The 22,330-nt window shown below is 41.4% G+C and overlaps 1 protein-coding gene across 1 annotated transcript; it reads left to right on the top strand.

Annotated features, from left to right (window-relative positions):
• The first annotated feature begins 7,176 nt into the window (after positions 1-7,176).
• LOC125905068 (neuronal pentraxin-1-like) lies at positions 7,177-20,489 on the top strand. The gene is made up of 5 exons (XM_049602882.1): positions 7,177-8,017; positions 13,415-14,174; positions 15,208-15,458; positions 17,549-17,728; positions 19,684-20,489. The coding sequence occupies exons 1-5, from the start codon at positions 7,415-7,417 to the stop codon at positions 19,891-19,893; spliced, it is 2,004 nt and encodes a 667-aa protein (XP_049458839.1). The 5' UTR covers positions 7,177-7,414; the 3' UTR covers positions 19,894-20,489.
• Positions 20,490-22,330: the final 1,841 nt, after the last annotated feature.

Here is a 22,330-nt window from a genome sequence, read left to right as displayed (position 1 = left end):
CCACATCTGAAGGTTCTCTCATGTAAAAGTTCTTACAACTAAACATTCGTAAAACAAAAAGTTCTCACAATCCAGAGTTCTCACTGAGAAAAGCCCTCGTATTGTAACTACTGGTGCTTACAAGGAGAACATTTCTAAATCCAGGATCCTCACAATTCAACAGGTTTACAACTAAGTCCTCACAACTACAATCCCTCACATTGTAAGAGTTCTCGTAACAAAAAGTCTTTGCAGCTAAATGTCCTCACAACTAAACAAGACAGTGAACCAACTTATTCTCTCTATATAAATTAAATGTAAATGCATTCAAGTATAGACATCACTGTGAGGAAAATGGCTCAGACTTCATCAGATTTAACAAAGGCTTCAGCACTTACATAGCTTGATAATGATGCGGAGATGGTAGGTTTGTTTCAGGGTGTATAGAAAGATATAAAGGCTATTGAGGGAGACAGTCACAGACTTACATTAATACACTCTGATGCATTGCTTTTACAAAATATATTAAAAAGAAAGTTTTAATAATGAAAATCACTATATTAGATAATAGCATTTCAGTAATGGCTATATGCTAATAGAGTCTGCATTCTGTACCACAAGGTTGTTATTCTCTTTTTAGTGCAATTTTGATTAAATTTAAAGCAGTTAATTATCACCCACAAAAAAAAATCTGTTTAAATTTGATATGCAGTGAGAAAATGCTGTCTGTTGTCTGTCTCATGTCTTTCAATTAGGCTTCTTCTTGTTAAATAAATGTACAGGTTAGGACAATAGTTTAGTGTGGTTCTACTGTTAGAACAAAATTCAACCTTAAAAGAAAGCGATGTGTAAAATACAAGAACTAGAAGAGAAAGCAATATAAAAGTGTGCTTGTAAGAAGTAAGTATTTTTCTGTATCGGAAGTCTAACTGTTTCAATTTTGCTTGTGAAGAAAATATAGGAGGAGAATGCTTGAAATTGTTTTAAAGTAAACTTTTATTTGTCAGCAGCAGTACCTGACAAACAACTGGCCTGATTTTCATGAAACTTGGGTGCAAAGGTGTAGCTTGGGCCAAGAAGGACACCATTCCATTTTGGAGCAGACCCAAATCTTGGGGCATATAAATATAAATATATATATATGCACTAACAGTACAAACAACAGCAGCTCTGCTGAACTGTATTAATAATGGGTGTTAACTCACACTCAGTGAGGCGACCTGGGGGGGGACCAAAGGGTAGGCATAAGGTTTCCATGATGAGGTTGTCCCACTGCTGTAGGTTTGACATTGCAGCTGTAACTATCTCATGAGCAGCCCAGATAGTGCACAGTGCAGAGTGGCAGCACTAGCCACTGGGGACATGAACTTCGCGTGCATGCCTGACCGGCCTGGCTACCGAAACAAACAACGCACCCTTATAGAACAATTTGTATGATATTCTATGTGTTATCATCTCACGAATGATCTTACATCCTTAACATAGAGTTACATAATTAACGTAAAGTTATGGAAGTTAGGCCTAGACAATTAAAGCTATGGTGGTTAGGTTTAGGACAAGAAACGACTCAAAGTTTGCACAGTTCCAAACTCGTGTCTCCAGGGAAAAGTCCACGTTTTTGTGAACCATCCACCACCCCAACCTGCCTTCTTACAAGACCGTTCAGAACTTCTCCCTTTTTAATTCTCAGCAGCATATTTGTCACGCGATCTCAGCCTTTTGAAATATGTGGGATATGTACAAATTTGTGTTCATTACCTTTTGTAGGAACACATACAAACAGTGTATGAGAACAGCGTAAAACAAACCACAGAGAAGCTCAAATGACAAGACAGTGGCATATTGTATACTTTGACATTGCAAATAGGGCATTTGGCCTTGGTGGTGGTCCACGCTCACTGAGTGCACTTGTAGTTCACAGTGTGTCAATACAGAGGTCATAGACATAAAACATTTCAGTCGCTGAATTGATCAAAAATTGATACAGAATTTGAAAACTCAAAAGTTCCACAAAACATTTCAAATTTATTTTAAGTTAGGCTATATCCCAAAAGTTTGCCTACTTTTCCCTCAGTGAAAATAGTGTTTTCCAATGCAGTTTCCCATGTCTGTGCTTGTTAATCAAGTGCAAGAGATTAATGTTCATCCAGGTGTTGGAACACTCCCCGAGCCTGTTTAAAGAAATTAAGACGTTCACCTCTGACACTTGTTTGTTGTGTTGTGGCGAGGCACATTCAGACAGACATGACTCACCTCCACACCATGTTTACCATGGAGCTGGTGCACCTGACAGGGAGGCGGGGGTGGGTGGGGGGGTTTGACTCATGTGATGTGTTGCGTGAGGCGTGGAGTTGAGCTCAGGGCAAGCACAGGAAGAGGAGGGGGAGCACCTTTAAGCTGCAAGGAGGATGAGGCCACATGGTGGGAGGCATACAGTGAACCTGGATAATTGATCCTTGCCAGGGGCTGCGATTAGCTTTAGAGGCTGTCATATACATGTTAACATGCACAAAGACAATGGTTTAGTTTTCTATAATTTTTTTTAATAAACCATAATGTTTTTTGATGTTTTTGTGCATCATAGATAGAACACGCCCACATCACAAGTGTTAACTGAAAATAAGAATAAGAACTAACAGTATGACAAATCTGAATTCTGTGGACACTTTTCATCTTTAGCTTTAAATTCACTGAGAAATCTAATCTTGAACGTTGGAAAATATTCACTGAGGTAATCGATTTGAACAGAATATTTATAGATACAGCAATCTTGAGGAGAAACCACACACTACCTAAGAAACTGTGATTTTTGTTCATACTGGCTGTTGATTGCCTCATAATGATCACCGGCTGCTCGTCATGCACATGTTCTTCGTCTGCAGCGACACGTGTCACAACAATGGCTTGACTTTGTGTGTGGAGGGGCGAGTTCCTCTGGCGGAACAAGGACCCTGCAGCCAATCCCTCGTTAAATAGCATTAAATCCAACCAATCCTTTTAGTCTGTCACCCTCGAGAGGATGAGGTGAGGCGGGGAGACGTGTTCCTGTGGTCTGCTCTGCCTGTGCTGATGGGAGCATTAGCAGATCAACCTGATGCACCTGTAAGGGCCACTGCAAGCCTGACTACAGTGAAAATTACACAAAAATGAGTACTAATAATGACCTGAGAGAAATACACTTTAGGTTTTTTTTTAGATGTCATCCAAAATGAAAATTTGAGGAAATGATAGAAAATAATTGTATCCAAGAAAACATGTAAAAACAACTAATAGTAAAAGCTATTCTTCACACTGACCATATTAACAAACATTATTAACATTATATATACATGGCTGTTCATTAACTTTTTATATCAGCAGAGAATGTGCTTTGCCACGCAGAAAAAAAAGAAAAAAAATGCCCTAAGTTACTAAAAACATGGTAATATTTAAATACTATTTATTATACAAAAAATGGTTAAAGGTAGTTCTTTAGTGACCCAAAACGCACAACTGCTAAACCTCTTTGTGTTTGCAGGAGCCACTGACGTTGTCACTGAAACAGGTCTATACATCCTTCCTTCCTTTTGTCTCAAAAGAAGGGGCATCACTCATTGCCCTTGGTGATGCTCTTTGTGCTCATGTGTGATGCCTCGTGCCTCAGCGAAGTATCACGTATCCTAAGTCTCCACTAATGTTGTCTTTAAGTATCAGACAGTGGGGCTCACTGTCAGATTAAGGCCTTCATCTGTTGGCTGCAGCTTCACCTCCGAACACCTCATTAAACTGCACTCAGTGAACCAACTTTTGAAAAAACAAAAAAACAAAAACATGTTTATTGTTAGACAGCAAATGGTTAAGAAATCAGTACTGCTATAAAATTGGAACTTTAAGGCTTTTGCCTTTAATGGATAGGACAGTTGTTTTAGCGTGTAAGAAGGAGAAAGAGACATGTTGACATGTAGAAAAGGGCCATAGTTTGGGACTGAACCCCTCCTGTGGCCACTGCAGCAAGGCCCAACCAGGTGAGCTAATGTGCGCCAGCTGTTTAATGCTGTCCCCCTGTTTATATGGATTCATTTACAGCCAAGTCTTGTCCTTTCCAATATGGCTGCAATGTTCATGTATAATGCAGCAGCCAATCATCATCATCATCATCATCATCATCAATGATCGTCATCTACGTTTATATCTACGGTCACTGCCTTGCACGACAGCTGGATTCTCACGATATCATGAGATCACGTGGGAATCTTGGTTTGCCAAGATCATACATAAATCCAGCTTGTCACGCTTTGAGTAGGCCTAATGCATTTGTGTCAGTGTCTGGGATTGGAAGCAATCAGTATCTTATGAGGAGCTACTAGCAGGCATGGTTTAGGTTTGTGAGGTGACTCAGAGAGGCAACAGTTGGTTCAAAAAAAAAAAAAAAACAAAAGTGGCCGCAAAAGGTTTAGTATAGATGCTGCAATAGCATCAGTTATATCCAAACTCAAGAGTACTTCTTCATTGAAAGAAGAGCAAAGAACAGCAATGAAGCCTTTTCTTGATGGAAAAGATGTTTTCGCTCTTGTCCTGACTACTCCATGATAGCCAGTGATAGACAGATGAGTCATCCATTCCCCTGCCATGTAGCTGTTCTGTGTACCAAACCATATGGCACATCAGGTTAAGGCCAGCCACCAAGAAATGTGCCAGGCTTTGAAGCCATTTTTCATAGTGGCAAAACATTGGAATTACATCCCTCGCATGAGGCCATGTTGCCTAAAAAATACTTTATTTCTATAGGCTTACAAGGTAAAAGATCTAAATCAGTAGATATTTTATTTTTCTGTGTGTGTCTCAACCCCCCCAAAATTGGTCCAATAACATTTGGAAAATCTAGAAGAGCTGCACAGTTGAATAATCTCAACTGTGTTAAGTCAAAGTAGCCAGCTCAGCCAATGGAAGTCTTGAGTGCACCAGCTCTATGGGCAACACAGTGTGGAAGCAGTGTGATCATCAACATCATTTTATAGGCAACTTTTTTGGCCTCATACACCACTGAGCAAGTGTCATAAGAATGAGCAACTTTCACCTCCAACGCTGTAACCTTGTCTCTTTATACATCTATATGAACCCCCATGAAATCTCAACATGTTGATTTTATACTTCTCTTCTTGTGCAAAAAAGCACTAAAGACAACATTTTAATCAATGACATTGCTCTACACGTGGGTGTATTTTGTTACCTTTGTAAAGAGCAATGCTAGTTTCCCCTTGTTAACAGTCTTTATGCTAAGCTAAGCTAACGTGCTGCAGCTTCATATTTGACATACAGACAGACTAGGGAGTCTTTTTTCTGAGGAGGGAAGTGTGCAGTGCTCAGCAGTTTAATGGGCGCTGTGGGTGTTTGAACTTGTGATAGCCTATGGAGATAAGGAGCTTAGAGGGAACAGCATCCTGTGTGTTCTTCTTGGCTTTCTTGCATCCTGCTCTCTGGCTGACCCATCAAACATGTAGAAGACTCGCCATATGCTGTGACACAGATGAAAGCTTTTCAACTTTCTGGCTGAAAACATTTAAATAGATCAGCTCTGCTCACTTTCATTAACCAAACATATTGTAGCTGCAGTGTTCCTTGCCTTAAATATTCTAGAATCTGTTCCCCTCAGAAATGCGAATTGTATAAAACTTGATTTCTGTGACCACTAACAAGCAACCAAGAGGAACAGAAATATGAAGTGTCTGTTCCTACTTTTTCCACTGACATGTTTGTATCAGTTCATGCTGCATATAGTCAGAAAACATTCATAAATTTGGCAGAATGATGTGATAATGTTGGGAAACTGACACTTCTGACTATATACATGCAGAGCTGGTGAGGAATAGGCTACTTCCCAGCAAGTATTTGACAGATGGGGATGTGCAAGTGGGCGAAGTTAAAGCTAAATCAGAACAACATGTCCACAATATTCTATCATTGAGTGGTAAATATATGTATAGGAAATATTCATAGAAACTCTTCTGAACTCATATCAGAAAGACACTCTGTTCCTGGTATAATTAAACAGCACAGCTATAGGGACATTTACTTTTGGTTCTAGGTTCGTCATCATTGCACTAACATCCCTCTGAGATGATCCTTCCCCTAACTTTGTCTCCCCTCACTGTACTGTCTTTAAATAGCCATTAAACATGCTGGCCGAGGGCGGACGGGCTATGCAACTGATTCATAAGGCCCTGGTGTGAGTGTCTGGGCTTCACAGGCCCGCCCATGTTTCAAATGAAAACCAGCTATCATTATGTGAATTGCTGGGCTGTGGTTTTGAGGACAGATTAATTGGCTGTAATCTTATTACACTGTGGCTTGCTGCAGCCTTGACGACCCCCCACTGGCCTCCCCCTTAGCGCTGTCTACCTGCCTGCTGGCGTCATTGAACTCATACTGTAGTCTGCTGGCTTGGCGCACATAAGACATGCTGACAGACGAAAAGAGCAATTCAGTAATTGGAGATGAATTGTTTGTGATGCAGATTACCTTTCGCATATTCATCTGAACACATTTGTATCAATCTATAAAATGACTATGTCTGTTTATTCAGATTTTAATTTTCTCTTAATTCAGTCGTGACCCAGATTTCCTTCCTTTAAAATTTCGTTTCACTCCTTTAATTAAAGGTAGCCACATATTTACAATGTTATGTCAAATCCCTAGTTTTTGTTTTGTTTTCTAACTTTTTTGAAAGAGTTAATGAAAATCTCAGTAAGTCATTTATTTTCCATTATATTTCAATTTTTTTTTTTCCTGATATCTTGTTAATCTTGTTGCTTTCCTACAGGAAAAAGCACTCTGGGATCCCATGGGTGGTTAGAAGCCGAAGTTAAAGGGATTACTCTTGGCTGTCGAACACAGGAAGTTCTTGGAGCCAAGAGGGATCACCTGACTGGCGGTGGCCCAACACCTCTTCCTAGAGACAGCAGGACCTATCAGGATACATCAGCCCTGCTCTCACGGCTTGTTAATTCACCATGGAGCCAAGAAATCTTGCGTGAAACTGCACGGTTGTCTTGAAGGCAACTAGCTAAAGAGTTTGGCAGCACCTTTTGTGTGTTTTTGGAATACTGCCCTTGAGTGTGTGCTGCTGGTCCTTAGAAAGGAATTTATGCTGTCTGGGAGGACATTTTCCTGAGATTTTGCTGTTGACATGCTTTGCCCCACTACCTTTCAATTCAAAGCATATGACCTCCATTCATGGTCACAACAAAGCTAAGGCCTCAAGGGAGTGTCATTTGTCAAGGAATAATTTGGACTCAGGCCAAAAATGGCCAGAGACATCAATTCTCTGAGCCTCATGCCTCTTTCTGCAAGACACCAGCAATGGGTTGGAGCTACTCTGGGGTGTATCCTCCCCTTCTTCCCTCTACGTTCTCTAATTTGCTACTACTTCCTGTCATGTGCTGCAGCAACAGGAAGCATGCCTGGCATAGAATATGACTATGGCATTAGCCCCAAATTTGTTTGCACCCCAATTCCCCCAGAAGCAGACCCCAGCTGCTATTCCCCACCCAGTGTGCCCCATGGACCAACAAGTACTAATGGCCACACAAATGGCCACAATGGCAGTAGCCGGAGAGGCATGATGTCTGACGAAGCCAAAGCCACCATCTTACACCTGCGTGAGAGCCTTGTGAGGCAAAAGGAGACCATCCTTGACCAGCGGGAGACCATCAGGGAGCTGACAGCCAAACTCACCTTGTGTGAAGGCTTTGGTGGTCACCATAGCACTGATCACCATGACAGCAATCACCACGACAACCATCATGATACCCATCATGATAATCATCATGACGGCCACCATGATGACCATCACGGTCATCACAGCAACCACCATTCACCCTCATCTTCACACCACGGGCCTTCAGCATATCACAGCAGCGATCACCACTACCCCCACGGCAGCCACAGGTCCGACCCCCACCACAGGAAGGGCTCCTCATATGGAAAGCACAGCTCCTTCTCCCCTGAACAGACAGGCAAAACACTGCAGACTCTGAAGGAGAGGCTGGAGAGCTTACAGGTGAGTACAAAGATCCACAATGCATGCTCAGAAACAGAACATTTTGTGTCACCGGTGGGGATTAACCACTTAACAACCAAAACTGGCAAGTTTTGACCAATGCCAGGAAATATATGCACTGATGGATGGATATTTTTGAGGTTTGGAGCTCCACCATTTTGGTAGCTTGTGCCAACACATTCTCAGTCCCAACTTAACAAATACCAACACTTATCAGTGGCCCTATGTATCAAACTTCGAAGCTCTGAGTACCCGCTAATGTCAGTTTTGGATGCTCTGGGAAAACAGTCAGTTTTAACTTGTTACATGCATGGTGTCTTTTTTAAATAAACTTAGGTATTGACAGGGATTGAACTGTTTAAGAGCTTAATTCTGCTAGGCCATGTTGGAGATAACTATTCAAGACTAATTTAAAGGGGACTTTGTGCAGCAGTTGTATGACAACGGAATGTAAATGAAAACATCTTGTGTAACTGGCAGAGTGTGTCCATGTTCCCTCAGCCCTGTGTTCACACATATCAGCACCTCGGCCAATGACATAATGTTTTATTAATCTGTTTGTATGTTTGTTTGTTTGTTTGTGTCTCTGTTAGTCTTAGCATTATTTCTCAAAAAGTTATAGACATCTTATCATATGGGCAACCCTAACTTATAACCCAGTTATAGAAGTACCAGCTCTGATGCTTAGGGAAAATAAGACTCGGGGAACACTGGGCATTATTTGGGATGGAAAAAAGTTCACAAGGGAACATAGGGCTGAGGGAACACAGGGCCTAATATTGGATGTAAAAAAGTTAATCAGGGAACATGGGTCTAAAAGAACATAGGGCATAATTTGAAATGGAAACAGTTCATGGGGGAACACTGGGCTGAGAAAATGTAAGGCCTGATTGGGGATGAAAAAAGTTCAAGGAGAAACAGGACTGTGGGAACATAGGGCCTAATTGGAATGAAAAAAAGTTCAAAAGGGAGCATAGGGCTGAGGGAACGTAGAACCTGATTTGGAAGGAACATTGCGCTGAACTGTCACGGGAAGCTCTGAATTACAAAATAAGGAGCCACCAAGAGAGTTGAAGTATGTAGAAAGTTCTGAAAGAAAATAGGTCACAAGAAAGCAATCTATGGTCTGCCACAAGGTAATGTTTTTTTGTTAACTTATTTAACTGTATGTGGACCATTCAAAGAAGAAAAGACAAAGAAAAGTCCGCACTCTTCAGCTCCCTTTAGGTGCATTTATTCCACCATCCTGGAGTGACGTTTCGGGGCCACAGGTGCCCTCCTTCAGACTGAGAAATACAGCTGTAGAACGCCATTTTTAAAGCTCCAAACAGGTCACATGACCAATAAGACCGTGACAATACAAAATAGAAAAAATAAATAAATAAAAAATATATTTATAACACTATACACAGCACAAAAGAAAAAAACATCAGGCTGTGAGGCCATCATACTCAGTTGACTAAATGTACAGAGGCGCCTCTATGAAATATTGGATATTTAGGATGATAGAAAGATACATTTAAAAAAACAACAACAACAAAAAAAACAACAAATTATTGAGTTTACACCAATTTATCAGTGTCAATAACCCTGGGAAAGAACACGGTCAGGCATGTACATATAAACACACATAGTACACTGGAGGACACAGAATACAGCAGCACAGACAAGTATAGTTTAGTACCAAATATTTTGTAAGCAACTCAGAGTCCAACGACCATTCAAAGAAGACAAATGCCTAATATATTTTTTATCAAGATTACATTACTGCCCCGGGGTTCTGCTCTTTCTCAAGTTCAGTGATCCAAACTGACTCCCACAGATGCTGTTACCTTTTTTTTTTTTTTTTAGAAGAGTTTCTTCTTTTAACTATACAAGAACGCTGCAGGGATAGAAAGGAACAGGACTGTCTCCTATCTGAAGATATTCATATGGCTGTAATTAAACCTGTAATATTTCAGGTGAAAAGGGTAAACAAACTGTAAGAGCTCCCGAAGGAAGCCTGCACGATACGAACATTTTGACATGCTTAGTAATGTGTCTGCAAGGAGAGACTGAACAGTCTGCAGGGAGGCGGAAGCCTATCAAAGGTTTGACTTAATTGGGGTCATGTCTTGCGTCATTAAGTGTCACAAGCTCAGCCGCTGAATCAGCTGCCGGTGATGTCAGCTGCCAAAATACAGTAAGAAAGATATGATTCATAAAGACATGGTAACCTATAGGATGCTGTTTGTGTTCATGGCATTACAAGGCCATTTTTCATTAATAATTCATATTTTCAGTTTTAAAATATTTTGATTTCTAAACAATACTACTTTTAATTGGGTATCTATAGCTTTGGAATAAACACAAACATTTTAAGTGTCAAAAGTTGATGGAGATACATCTCGCGCACACATCAAGAACCATCCATCAGGCATTGTCTGACACACAGCACTTTTGGAGCTAATATCACAGCTGTTGGCTGGCCTGTTGTCTCAGAGCCATTGGAGGCTAATGTCCTCTCAGAGTTGTTCCGGCTCTCCATCTCTCTGTTGGATATCAGTGGCCAAGCCTGAGCTCACACAGGAAGCTGCTCTAAGATTAGCCCTCACCCCTGACCTAAAGCAACCCCTGTGTTCAACCATCACATGTTGGAGTGAAGCTTAGTGGAGATAGAGGGAAGGTACTAGCCTCTCTGAGAATCCTCTAGATCATCAGATCACAGTATTGTTATTTGTTATTTGGTCAATTTATTTATCCCTATCACCATGAGATTAAGGTGGAGTCAGTGATTCTGGAGAAAGATTGTTAATGTTTGAACTTAAAACCCAAACGAAATAGTGCTCCTTCAGGACCTCTTGTAATATCTCTGATGTTATTTCATTGCTATCATGGTGTAGCTCCATACCTCATGGACAAGGACATTAAAGAGAGAGAGTAGCCGGCATTTGTTTATTTCCCATTTACAGAGCCAGGGGTGTGTTAACCCCTAACCCTTACCCCCTAACCCACACACAGAACAGACAGCTCGCTGATTATAAGGAGATATTTGTTAAAATAACAAAAATGTATTGGCTTAGAATGGCCGACCGCACCTTAAGGGTCTATATCCACTGTGGAAACCACGTCAAGTAAGTTCACTTTGTATGCCAAAAAGATTGGGAACCATTAATCCAGATTTCTAAAAAACACTTTAAAAGTTAATTTCATTCAGCGTGAGCCCAACAAAGCACCAAATCAGTACTAACTGGAAGTGGCTCTCTCAAAATGTAGGTCTTTCTGAATTTGTAGACATTGCACAATGTGAGCTGTAAACTGTGTTGTAGCACCTACAACAGGAAATACCTGGGGTTTTGCTGTCTCACTTGTGTTACAACATTTAACGATGCTGGTGTCACATTGCAAGACTAAAAGCCTGCTGCCTGCTGGCCTGCGAAAGCCTCACTATCAGTGCAGGTGGTCTGAGGCTACACTCAGGGAAAGTGTTGCCAAAAATCCCCTCCAATCTCCCTCGAAGGTGTGAGACAAAACAAAGGCAGAGCCAGGATTTACTTTCCGTCACTCCCTCCTCTAACAGGATGTCTACGCCACCAGCCTCTGGCCACGCACCGAAGGGCGCTAGCCAGCCTCACCTTCAATTAGCTTCATCCTCCCTGACGAGGCTATTAATCGTGGCGTGCACTGGCAGGGAACAAAGCCGGATTTGCTGGTGAGGAAGACAAGGATGAGCAAGGGAGAGGAGGGGCGGAAACTATTCCCCTGCAAGTTTAAATGTCATTCCATAATTCTTTTTTATTCGCTGCAAATTTACTGCAAAGGACTTTAGACTCTTTAATGTAGTAATTTTCTTTAAGCTCAAAGCTTGTTAAATTTGATTCGTCATTCCTGACCTTGGAAAGTAGTGTTTAAAAAAAACAACACCATCTCATGGTCCACTTACTAGCTTTTTTGTGCCCTGCATCTTAATCAGCATATCATCAACATTGCTCATTTGTCAGGTCATTTTTAGGACTTCCTGTCCATGATGGCTTATAAGTGAAACACTAGAGTTCAACCTCAGTTTTACTTGAGCTGGAATTTCTTTGTGAAATTTATACTTTTTGTTTGTAACAGTCTAAACCAAGCAGTTTATGTATGTGTACAGTGTTTTTCTTATTTCTAAAACATTTAAACATGTATACATTTGACTTGTTTTCAATCAATATTTTGGTATACAAATTATTACTATTCAGAGATCTTTGCAGGATGTTGATGATGATTATAGTAAAGATGGTGGTGAAGATTTGATGATGATGAAAGTATTTCTGTGGTAGGAACTATCTACTGAACTATATAAAGACTAAGATAGCAATGGTGTGTTCAAAAAATAAATACTGCCAGTAACGCTTTATAATAACCATAATTAATAAATGGCAAATTAATAGTTAATATAACTTTAGTTTACAATGAAAATGATGATTAATAATGTTTATGACTTTCTAGTAATGCTATGATTTATGGTATTTTACCAACTGATTGTTGCACATGTAATAAAGTTTTTTATATACTAGTAGTAGTCGGACAGAACCACCAAACCAAAGCATGTGTATGTGACGACACGGGAATGACTCAATAATCAGTTATCTTTTTCCAAAGTTACATAAAACATTGTTAAGTATTGGTTTGTTAACAGTCTACAAACATTTAAAAACGTAACGGATGATTCTGATACCTTGTTATATGGTTAATAAACCACTCATTTAAGTTTAATTAATCATTATTATAAAGAGTCGGTAAATATATAGGATAAACTAGTATATGGAACATGTATGCCATTGCAACGTATCCTTATAGAATGGTTTATCTGATATCCTACAAATTACTACCCCACAAATACTACAAATAACTTAAAGTTACATATTTAACAAAAAGTTATGGAGATTAGGTTTAGGCAAGTAAAGTTACTGCAGTTAGAAAAGAAACGTGGCGAGGACGTACCTTAAAATTCACTGATGCTCCTAACACACATCGCGTGGGTAAAGTCCTGGTGGAAAGTCCATGCATTTGTGACCCATCTACCACCCCAACCTGCCTCCTTACAAGACCGCTCAGGATGGCTTCCTTATTTACTGCAGTCAGTGCACTGGTCACACAACCGTAGCCCTCCAGAATACATGGGTTATTCACGAATTGCTGGCTCAGGATTACGTGGGATAAGCATGAATTTGGGTGCATTACATTTTTTAGGAAAATGATAAGAACATCCTGGCAAATAGGTCCTTTAATTGCTTGACCAGTGGACATGTATACTTGTAACACCATTTTTAGATTTATTCTATAACATTCATGTGTTAACTGAAGCCTACAGAGCAGAGTCAGGGCCTGTTTTGCTTCACACTGTGAGAAATCCTGACTGATGTGTTTGTGCTTCTGCAGGCCAGGAACTCCTCCAGCTCTTACTCCAGCTCCCTGAGGGAACTCCTCCAGCGGAAGATCACCGCCCTCGAGGACCAGCTGCACAGCTACTACCGAGATCACCATGACTACGGTCACCATAACGATCACCATGATGACCACCACGATGACCATCACGGCAGCAGCCACCACAACGACCATCACGATGACCACCACGATGACCACCATGGCAACGGCCACCATGACGACCACCACAATGACAACCATGGTGCCGGTCACCATGATGACCACCACGATGACCACCACAGTAATGGTCACCATGACGACCACCATGACAGCCACCACAACAGCCACCACGGTAGCCACAGGAACAGTCATCGCAGCAGTCACTATAACCGCCATCACGATCACCACTACGACTGGCACCACAGCCGGCAACGTGGTCACTATGGTAACCATCACAGCACCCACCGTGATGACCATTATGATGACCACCATGATGATCATCACTATGACCACCACGGTCACCTTGATGATCACCATGGCAGCAGTCATCACGATGATCACCATGACTATTACCATGGACCTGGACACCATGATGACCACCATGATGACCACCATGATAATCATCATGGCTACGACCATCATGACAGCCACCATGGTAACGATCACCACCCACGAAGGCTTCCCAATGGCAGCAAGGAAACAACGTTGCGAGGCGCAGGGCACAGCAAACTGGAAACGGTGCTCAGCCAACTGCACCACGGCAACAATGACCACGGTACACAAAGCAACTGTACAGTGCTGTCTTCCATGTAACCGTAAACTTAGATGAGAGGCCACAGTTTACTTAAAAAATAATTACAAGTCAAAAATGAAACCTTGCAGGTCAGTTAACACTTATTATTGTCATCAACCGTAAGCTGGCCATTTTGGAAGGGTAAGGGGCCGGACACATGCTGCGTCTTAAACGACATGGTGAAATGCGAGGTCTGGCGCTCGGTGCTACTCTTGTGCCTTTTTGTGTCAGCTTTCAAGAACCTGGCGGCAGGCTGCGCCTGAGGTTGCTAAGCAACCTTAACAGGCAACGATCATAGCCTATTCACCTGAAATCCTGAGTGCAGAGATGATCTTCGTCCAGACGCTGTTTATAAGTGTGTGGTGCTATCATACGTCTTAAGCTCTGGCAGCCCTGCACTACATTGAAAACAATGAATTTGAGGGCACAAAATACGTGGCATGTGTACGGCCCCTTAGAGTGCTACTCACTGACTGTCTACTGCGTCAAAAAGAACTGCTGAACTAACACAAAACACAACACAGTGAATAAAGTTCAAAACACCAAATGTAGCATATAAGGCCTACAGTCAGACACGAAGGTAGAGTAACACCAGAGATCATTAGATTCATTCTGCACAATTAGCAAAATTTTATTAGCATTTAGTTAGCATAACATTGGCTAGCTTGTTTTTGTGCGGATGATTGTGCAGATGGCATGTGGCTTGTAGATCTGACGGTCCTTTACCTGCCTGCTGAACATGGACCTCAAAACAATAACATTTTTTAAATTGCTGACAGGTAGAGACACTAACGCCAAACACCAGATATACAGCAGAGACATGTAGCATTAATGGTGGCAAGCTGTCAAAGTTCTTTGACCATTCTATATCTTCTTATCTAACTTGCATTTTGTGGAATTAATATTAATGACAGAACACTTTGTTTCTTTGAACAGCAGTGCCAGATTGCATATACAGTAGTAACTCCAGCAATGAATGACCTCAGTCTAAATTCTGCACCCTCCGTCTCACCAGGAATCCACAAGAAGCTAAAGAGTCCCAGTGCTTTCCTGCTCGACTTTCCCATGAAGACTAACTACATGTACGCCAGGATGAAGCGGTCGGTTGTCAACGAGATCTTTGCCATGACCATCTGCCTGTGGCTGAAGGCAGGTGCTGGTCCAGGCCTCGGTACTCCCTTCTCCTATGCTGTAGCTGGACAAGCCAATGAGTTGGTGCTCATCGAATGGGGCAGCAACCCCATGGAGCTGCTAATCAACGACAAGGTAAAAGCAATAAAAGAAAAGTATGTAAATGCTGAGAAGCACAGATTTGGACACCAAAACCCTTTGTTGAGGCTTTTACAAATGAAATTATTAAGTTGACACATATCTCCTTTGTGTGTGGTGGTTCCAGCTGATTCTGGTACAGAAACAGTGGTGCTACTGTGTATAAAAGGATTAAAGACTAAGAATCCGCTATGAAGTTGTTAGAAGGGGATTTTCCAGTCAAAAAGCTGCTTCTCTGGGCTTTAGGAAACCCATGCAGTTCTCACAACCTTGCCCCAAAGTTTGCGAATTCTTCACACAGTGAGGTGTGATAGTCACAGCTTAGACTGACAGACTGTGGAGTGGAGGTCAGAGGTACAAGGAGAGGACAGGGACTTCAGACTCAGCATATTTGCCATTTCACGTTCTAAGTAACTTGTTAAGGCCTTTGTTCACGTCCATATTTTTTTTGTCAGAAATAGCACATATTTAAAATAAACAAGACCTCACATTGTGTCAGTTACAGTTGCACTCATCAAAAGTCTTTAGAGAGTCATCTGACCAAGAGGCAATGCAAAAAAACCCAAAACAAAACAGAAGAACAGGGCACATAGTGTCATTTCATAACTCAGATAGCCTACTTTCAGCAGGTTAGACGGTAATACTCAGGTGGATGATAATGATGAGGAGGAGGATGTCACAGATTAATCGACCTGTTGCTGCGCTTCCAGCGAGTTTTTAGTCACCAAATGTGGGTATCTTTTAGCGACCCATAGTGTCACAAAAAAGTTGTTGTCTTTTACCAAGACACCTGGTTAAGACATTTTTAGCTGAAATTTCACTGCTAAAGTTATGGAAATTTGAGATTTCAAAGCAGGTAATGTTTCCGAAAAGGTTACTTATCTTTGTATTTGCATCCAACATGTTCTTATCCCAAGTTGTCACATCGCTGCTTTGTCCGTATATTACTCGCTAGGTATCCTCCTGCGTCTGCTGTTGACATTCCGGGATGCTGCAAGCAACATCAGGACATCAACAAAAGCATGTGGTTAGGTTTAGAAAAAAAAATGATCATGGTTTGGCTCTCCATTCATAGGGGAAGTGAACACTGGGGTCTTAGATGAAAGTTTGTTGGACCCAACCACCACCCCTTCCACCCGCCCTATAGGTATTTTCCAACTCCTTGTGTTACATCGTCAGCAGCAGCACTTCAAACTGATGCTGTCCTGTGGCGTATCATACTGCCAAAATAAGTGCCATCTGGCTGACTGGCAATGTATTATAACACCATGAAAGGTGGCATTTGGCGTCAGGTGTTTGAGGCTGAAATCACAGACAAAGCAGCGGTACTTGACGACTTCGGAATGAGAACGAGCTAGTGCATCAAAGCTTGAAGATTTTGCAGAAAGGGCCTTCTTATTTTCTTGATTCTTGGCACTTTATGTTTATGACCTTGTACACAGATTGCTGACACACAAATTATTCAATTATTCTATTAGCCTCCTAATCTTTCATTCTCCGAAAAGCTGATAACAGAAGGCAGACACTTGTCTTCTTCCCCTCCTGGCCGCAGCACTGTGAGCAGTTAGCTCAACAAACAAATCAACAAAGCAATTAATCTGATTATCGTAATTGATTGGCCTAATTATCTGTAGGAGTAACAATACCAGGAGAGATAAACTGTCATGTTCACTTTCTTCTAGTCACTAGACACTTGGCCATCATCAAACTGATCAGTGACACAGAATGCAGATTAATCTCAGTGTGCAATTAATTTTAGGAGTTTATGAGATTTTCATATTGTACTAATCCACTTTTCCTACACCCACTGTCATCCAATAGAGGTTTGCCAAGGAAATTTGTTTCTACAATGTCACTGTGATGTTTTGGGAAAAGAGGCGACAGTGTTTGTGCTATCTCTTTCCTGACTAAACAAGGAAAAATCCTTCTGTTTGGATGCTCATATATGATTAAATCAGAGATTTAATTCTTATTAATCAGGGTGGAGTCTGCACTTTAATCAGGATGGTCAGGTCCAGCCTCATCCTCACCTTTTACGGTATGTCTGTCTCTGCCACCTGTCTGTCTTTCTCCACCTGTGTGTTTAGGCGGTGACATTGCCCATAACCATGACAGATGGGAAGTGGCATCATGTGTGCATGACATGGACGACACGGGACGGTGTCTGGGAGGCCTACCAGGACGGGGTGAAGAAAGGCTCAGGTCAAAACCTGTCAGCCTGGCACCCCATCAAACCAGGAGGGATCTTCATCCTGGGCCAGGAGCAGGTAAGACATTAAGCATGCTTTCTGACAGAGATCCAGTATGCATAAAAACTGTTTGCCATGCACAGACAACGTAGAAAGCAAGAATTTTAAAAAGATTGGTGATACAAATTGTTGCCATAGTGTCAGGTCAATTTAGCTATAACTTTAGTTTTATAACTTTATGAAGTCTAGAGTTCGATCTTAAGTCAGTAATCTGTAGCCCTTTTTAGATAGGAACTGTGCAAATTTGAAGGAAAGCCCAATCAGTCTTTTTTCAGCATTGGCAGTATAAAAACAAAATCGGGGAGTGCCTACCTACTTTTGTTCATACAGAATGCGCCTTTTTCTGTGCAATGGGGGACGTGAGCAACTAACAAAATCTGTAGTTCAGCATGTGACGTAAACAGTGACAGCTTATCCTTTGGCAGTTCTCTCATAAGTCAGCCCGTTCTTCACCGTCCCTGTCATTTGACGATTAATGGTCTCTTCATTTGCGAGGACAAGGAGGGCGCGCAATTCCTTGTCTCCCCAGTTGCTCATCTTTACAGTGTCTGTCAGGTTTGCGTTTCCCTCTTGCTACTAGCTGCTCATTCCTGCTATCAGCTGTTTCCTGTTTATCCACCGCTAGTGGGTCGCATGTGCAGTGTCATCAACAGCTCCTCCCACAAGTCCTCAACAGTCCCTCCTGTTGCGGAAGGCTGCCTCGGTCTGTTTAAACTAAAAGGGTTCTGCCCATATGACTACCCTACGAGGCGGAAAATTGGGCACCTCGGATCAACTCACCAATCCGGCTCTGTGTGTCTAAACGCTCACAGCTTGCCGGCAAAATGCTCCAACATTCGCTGAAAATCTGGTAGTGAAAAAGGGCTTCTGTTTTATAGGGACAGTTCGCCCCCAAATCAAAAACCCATCTTTTTCCTCTAGTGCTATTTATCAGGCTAGATTGTTTTGGTGTGATTTCGAGATATTAGCCGTAGAGATGTCTGCCTTTTCTTCAGTATAATACCTTGGGCTCTTCTGTTGCCTGCGACTGTTTTTTTTCCCAAGAATCAGTGTGAAAATTGGAAAGACAATCTTGGGAGACAGGCAATTCAACTGGCACTTATCTAGTCACAAGCTTATTTAGTTTTTGTCACTTGTAGCCTGCAGCTGTCGACAATTAAAATCAAATTTAGCCAATGTAGGGTTAGGGTTAGGGTTTAGGGTTAGCCAATATAGGGCTACAGGCACAGGCTCACCTTTGGTGGGGTGTATTTCCACGAGCTTCACATTGTTGTGCTGTTGATCATAAAAGGTGTTTCAGGAGGTTTGAGGTTGTGTTTTTCACACACATTTTTCCCCTTTGTTAAAATCAATGTCGTGGGAACATTTCCAGTGGCTGAATGTAGTAAGTAAAGTAAGCATTTCCATCTTCCAAGCTAGCTTCATGCTTAGTGATGTGCATGCATACAAATACGAAAATGAATCCAGGGATGTGGTTGTTTGTTGCATTTCAAATCAATAGGGGCATGACAACAAAAGTACGGTTAAATACTGTCAGTAATTAATTATGCTACTTGTTAGTGGACGTTAGGTCAGTGGTACTAGTTGAGCTGGTAGAAGGTGCATGCTTTCATTGGTGCAGTGATATGTTTGGTAGGTGTAGTCTGGAAGAAAGAAAATATGTCCTGCATGGTCTGCTCACAAGGGTCTGTGGATTATCTTGAGGAACTGGGTCATGATTTCTTAAAAGAATCATTGCTGTTGAATTTTTTAAATGTATTTTTTTGGCACTTTGAGCACCACAAGCCAGGTGCTATGTAATTGCATTATATGGGAAAGAAGGCAGACCTCTCTGCCGCCAATATCTCCAACACTCAGCAACTCACACCAAAACAATCTACAGTGATGAACAGCTTTTTGTGTTGAGTTGTTCCTTTAAGATTTGGTCCATCCAACATTTTAAGTCTTGACCTGTTCTTTACTCATCCTCACAGGACACAATGGGAGGCCGCTTTGACGTCACTCAATCCTTCATTGGAGAGTTGTCTGATCTCCAGTTCTGGTCCAGAGTCCTGACGCCCAGTGAGATCTACGGCCAGGCGACCTGCGGAGGCCACCTCATTGGTGATGTCATCTCCTGGTCCGATGAAGCCGTGGAGCTGCATGGAGGGCTCACTGAGCTTCCCTTTGACCCCTGCCACTAAGGATTGACACTCCAGTCCCACACCCAGAGCTGTAACATCATCAACCCAACATTTTCTACTACGTGTTCCCATCAGAAGTAGTTGAAGAGCAGGAAAATGTTTTGTCATGGATTAAAGATGGGGATTTATCTCATTGCTTGCTCACATTGCAAGCTCAGCCATGAGCAACAGACAAAGCAGGAGTTACTTTGCTTTTTCTATATATTTGCCATTCCCATCCGATCTTTCTGCCTTCTCCACCTACACCCTCACTTCTTCGCTCTGACGCTCTCAGCAGGACGACTCTGAAGGCTCCAAAGAGCGCAGGGCTTTGGATTTACCGGCTGTGTGGTCATGACTACGGCCACTCTGAGGGATCCAACACACATAATAGGATTTCATTCCATCAGCACAGGTCCAAAGGTTGCTTGTTGCCATCAGCTCGCCTGCACTAGCTCATTTTGTTTGGTATGTGAGCAACATAGACATTACAGGAGGTGAAAGAGTGGCTAAAAGGCAATGGATACAAATAAAGCCACATAGAGACCTGAACCTAGATGACTCATACATGTTGCTAAAGTATCGAATATCAGCTCATTGCTTTGTGGAGATAAAGGTTGTGGGACGTTTTTTTCAACGTAGGTTTGTAAAATTTGGCACAATCTACTGGTGTTGATTTTGCACAGTGAGATTTTGGTGGACTGTTTTATACTAGTATTTCATATTGAAAACTTTACAACAGACATTTTTTTTGTAGAAATAAAACAGAATTTGCTTTTGTGGCATTCAAAAAAAATCGAATCAATTTGTTTTGTGTTCTTCATGAGCATAATGATGTTTTAAATCTGAAAGAATCCGCTGTGTCTGTCTGTAAGTGGATCTGCTTCTCTGTTCAAAAGTCAGCGGTTACATAAGAACACCATGGCTCAATGTCAGACATGACATGTTACAGCCACGGGCCACATGACTGCACCAGCACAGTGTTAACTCAACAGGTCACAGCGGTAATGCAGATTTCTCTTCGGCAACTGGTGGCTTACAGTGGGATTTACCCATGGACAACTGATCTGATCCTGCCTATTTCCAACCAGCTCAAACCACATGGCAGAGTGAGACACACACACACACACACACTTGCACAAGTTCAGAGAAGATAAAGAGGTACAAGAAGACATTACTGATCTCTGTTTGTAGCTGCACCTTCATGTTTTTATAACAAAAGAGTTTTTGTACATGTAAATTATATCAGATAGTATGTTTTTAAATTATTAAAACATTTATTATGGCATTCCTCACATTGTAAATAAGTACATAGCACTTTCTCAACCCCGTGTTAACCCTGTGGTTGTTTGTAAAGCACATCTTCAGGTGTAAATGGTTTATTTTTTGTCTATTACAACCCCACTCCCTCTAAGTTAAACTTAGAGAGGATGAACTCTCTTTCTTGATAGTAAAAAGGGGTATCTGTTGTTGCCATGGTAATAGCATCTCTCAGCATCAGGACCACATCGTCGCACTACAGCAGTAAATATCTGCAAAATGTTTCCTCGACTGTAATGCCAAGACGAGCAGCACTTTAAAACCATGTTCCTGTTTTCCTCTCATGATAGTGGGCCAAATGCACGTGACGTTTGTTTTGTATGTTTCTTCTGTCTCTGTGATATAGACCTCAGTTTATACACCACCTCCATCTAACAAACTGTGTAGTTTGTAAGCTGAATGTTGACAAATGACATGTAAAAATAAGATATACAACTTCACGCTTAAAGACTTGCTTATTCTCGCCTTTGGTGTACACTTTAATGTATATTAGGTTGGTTTTTTTTGTTATCTTTATTCTTGTGTCTTTGCCTGTAAATATTAAATGTATTACAGTGTATTCAGTATACAGTCCCTCCCTTGTGTGTAAGCCAAAACTATAAACTGAATTGTTAAACTTGAAAGAGGAAGAAAATGCACTGTAACTGCTGTCAAATATTTGTAAAGATGTTGGGATTTTGAATAAATCTACTTAAAATATTTTATGAATTCAAACCAGACTACAAATTATTTTCCATAGTTTTTTACAGTGTTATCTATAGTATGCACATGTTGGATTATCTTGTGACTGACACATTTCAATTAACAATTCTAGCGGGTCAGCCAGTCACCAGAATAAGTGCATTATACGTTTCGGCAAACTATGAATCAAAACATTTGTATGTTATTATGTAGCGTTGAAGCTTTACATTTCTTTATGTTCAGACAACACTGTGGTTAATGTGTGATTAGTTATGGGCCTAAAAACCACTTGGTTATGGTTAGGATCATGTTTTGGCTTATAATACCCATTTTTAGTGGCTCGGCAGGAAACACAGCGATGTCTCGGTGGCACCATACCAACAGGAAATGTGGCAACATCTCAGTGAAAAAATATCCACTTTTCATGTCACTGTCTTGGCAGGAAATGCAGCAATGT

This window comes from Epinephelus fuscoguttatus, linkage group LG17, assembly GCF_011397635.1.
Source record: "Epinephelus fuscoguttatus linkage group LG17, E.fuscoguttatus.final_Chr_v1".
Lineage (NCBI taxonomy): Eukaryota > Metazoa > Chordata > Actinopteri > Perciformes > Serranidae > Epinephelus > Epinephelus fuscoguttatus.
This window is presented reverse-complemented; position numbering and strand designations above follow the sequence as displayed.

What these genes read in the sequence shown, in the direction of transcription:
- LOC125905068 (XM_049602882.1), top strand. Translation starts at nt 7,415, where the DNA reads ATGCCTGGCATAGAATATGACTATGGCATTAGCCCCAAATTTGTTTGC. An exon ending in AGAGGCTGGAGAGCTTACAG is followed by an intron (nt 8,018 to 13,414) that starts GTGAGTACAAAG and finishes GTGCTTCTGCAG; the next exon opens with GCCAGGAACTCCTCCAGCTC. An exon ending in AGCTGCTAATCAACGACAAG is followed by an intron (nt 15,459 to 17,548) that starts GTAAAAGCAATA and finishes CTGTGTGTTTAG; the next exon opens with GCGGTGACATTGCCCATAAC.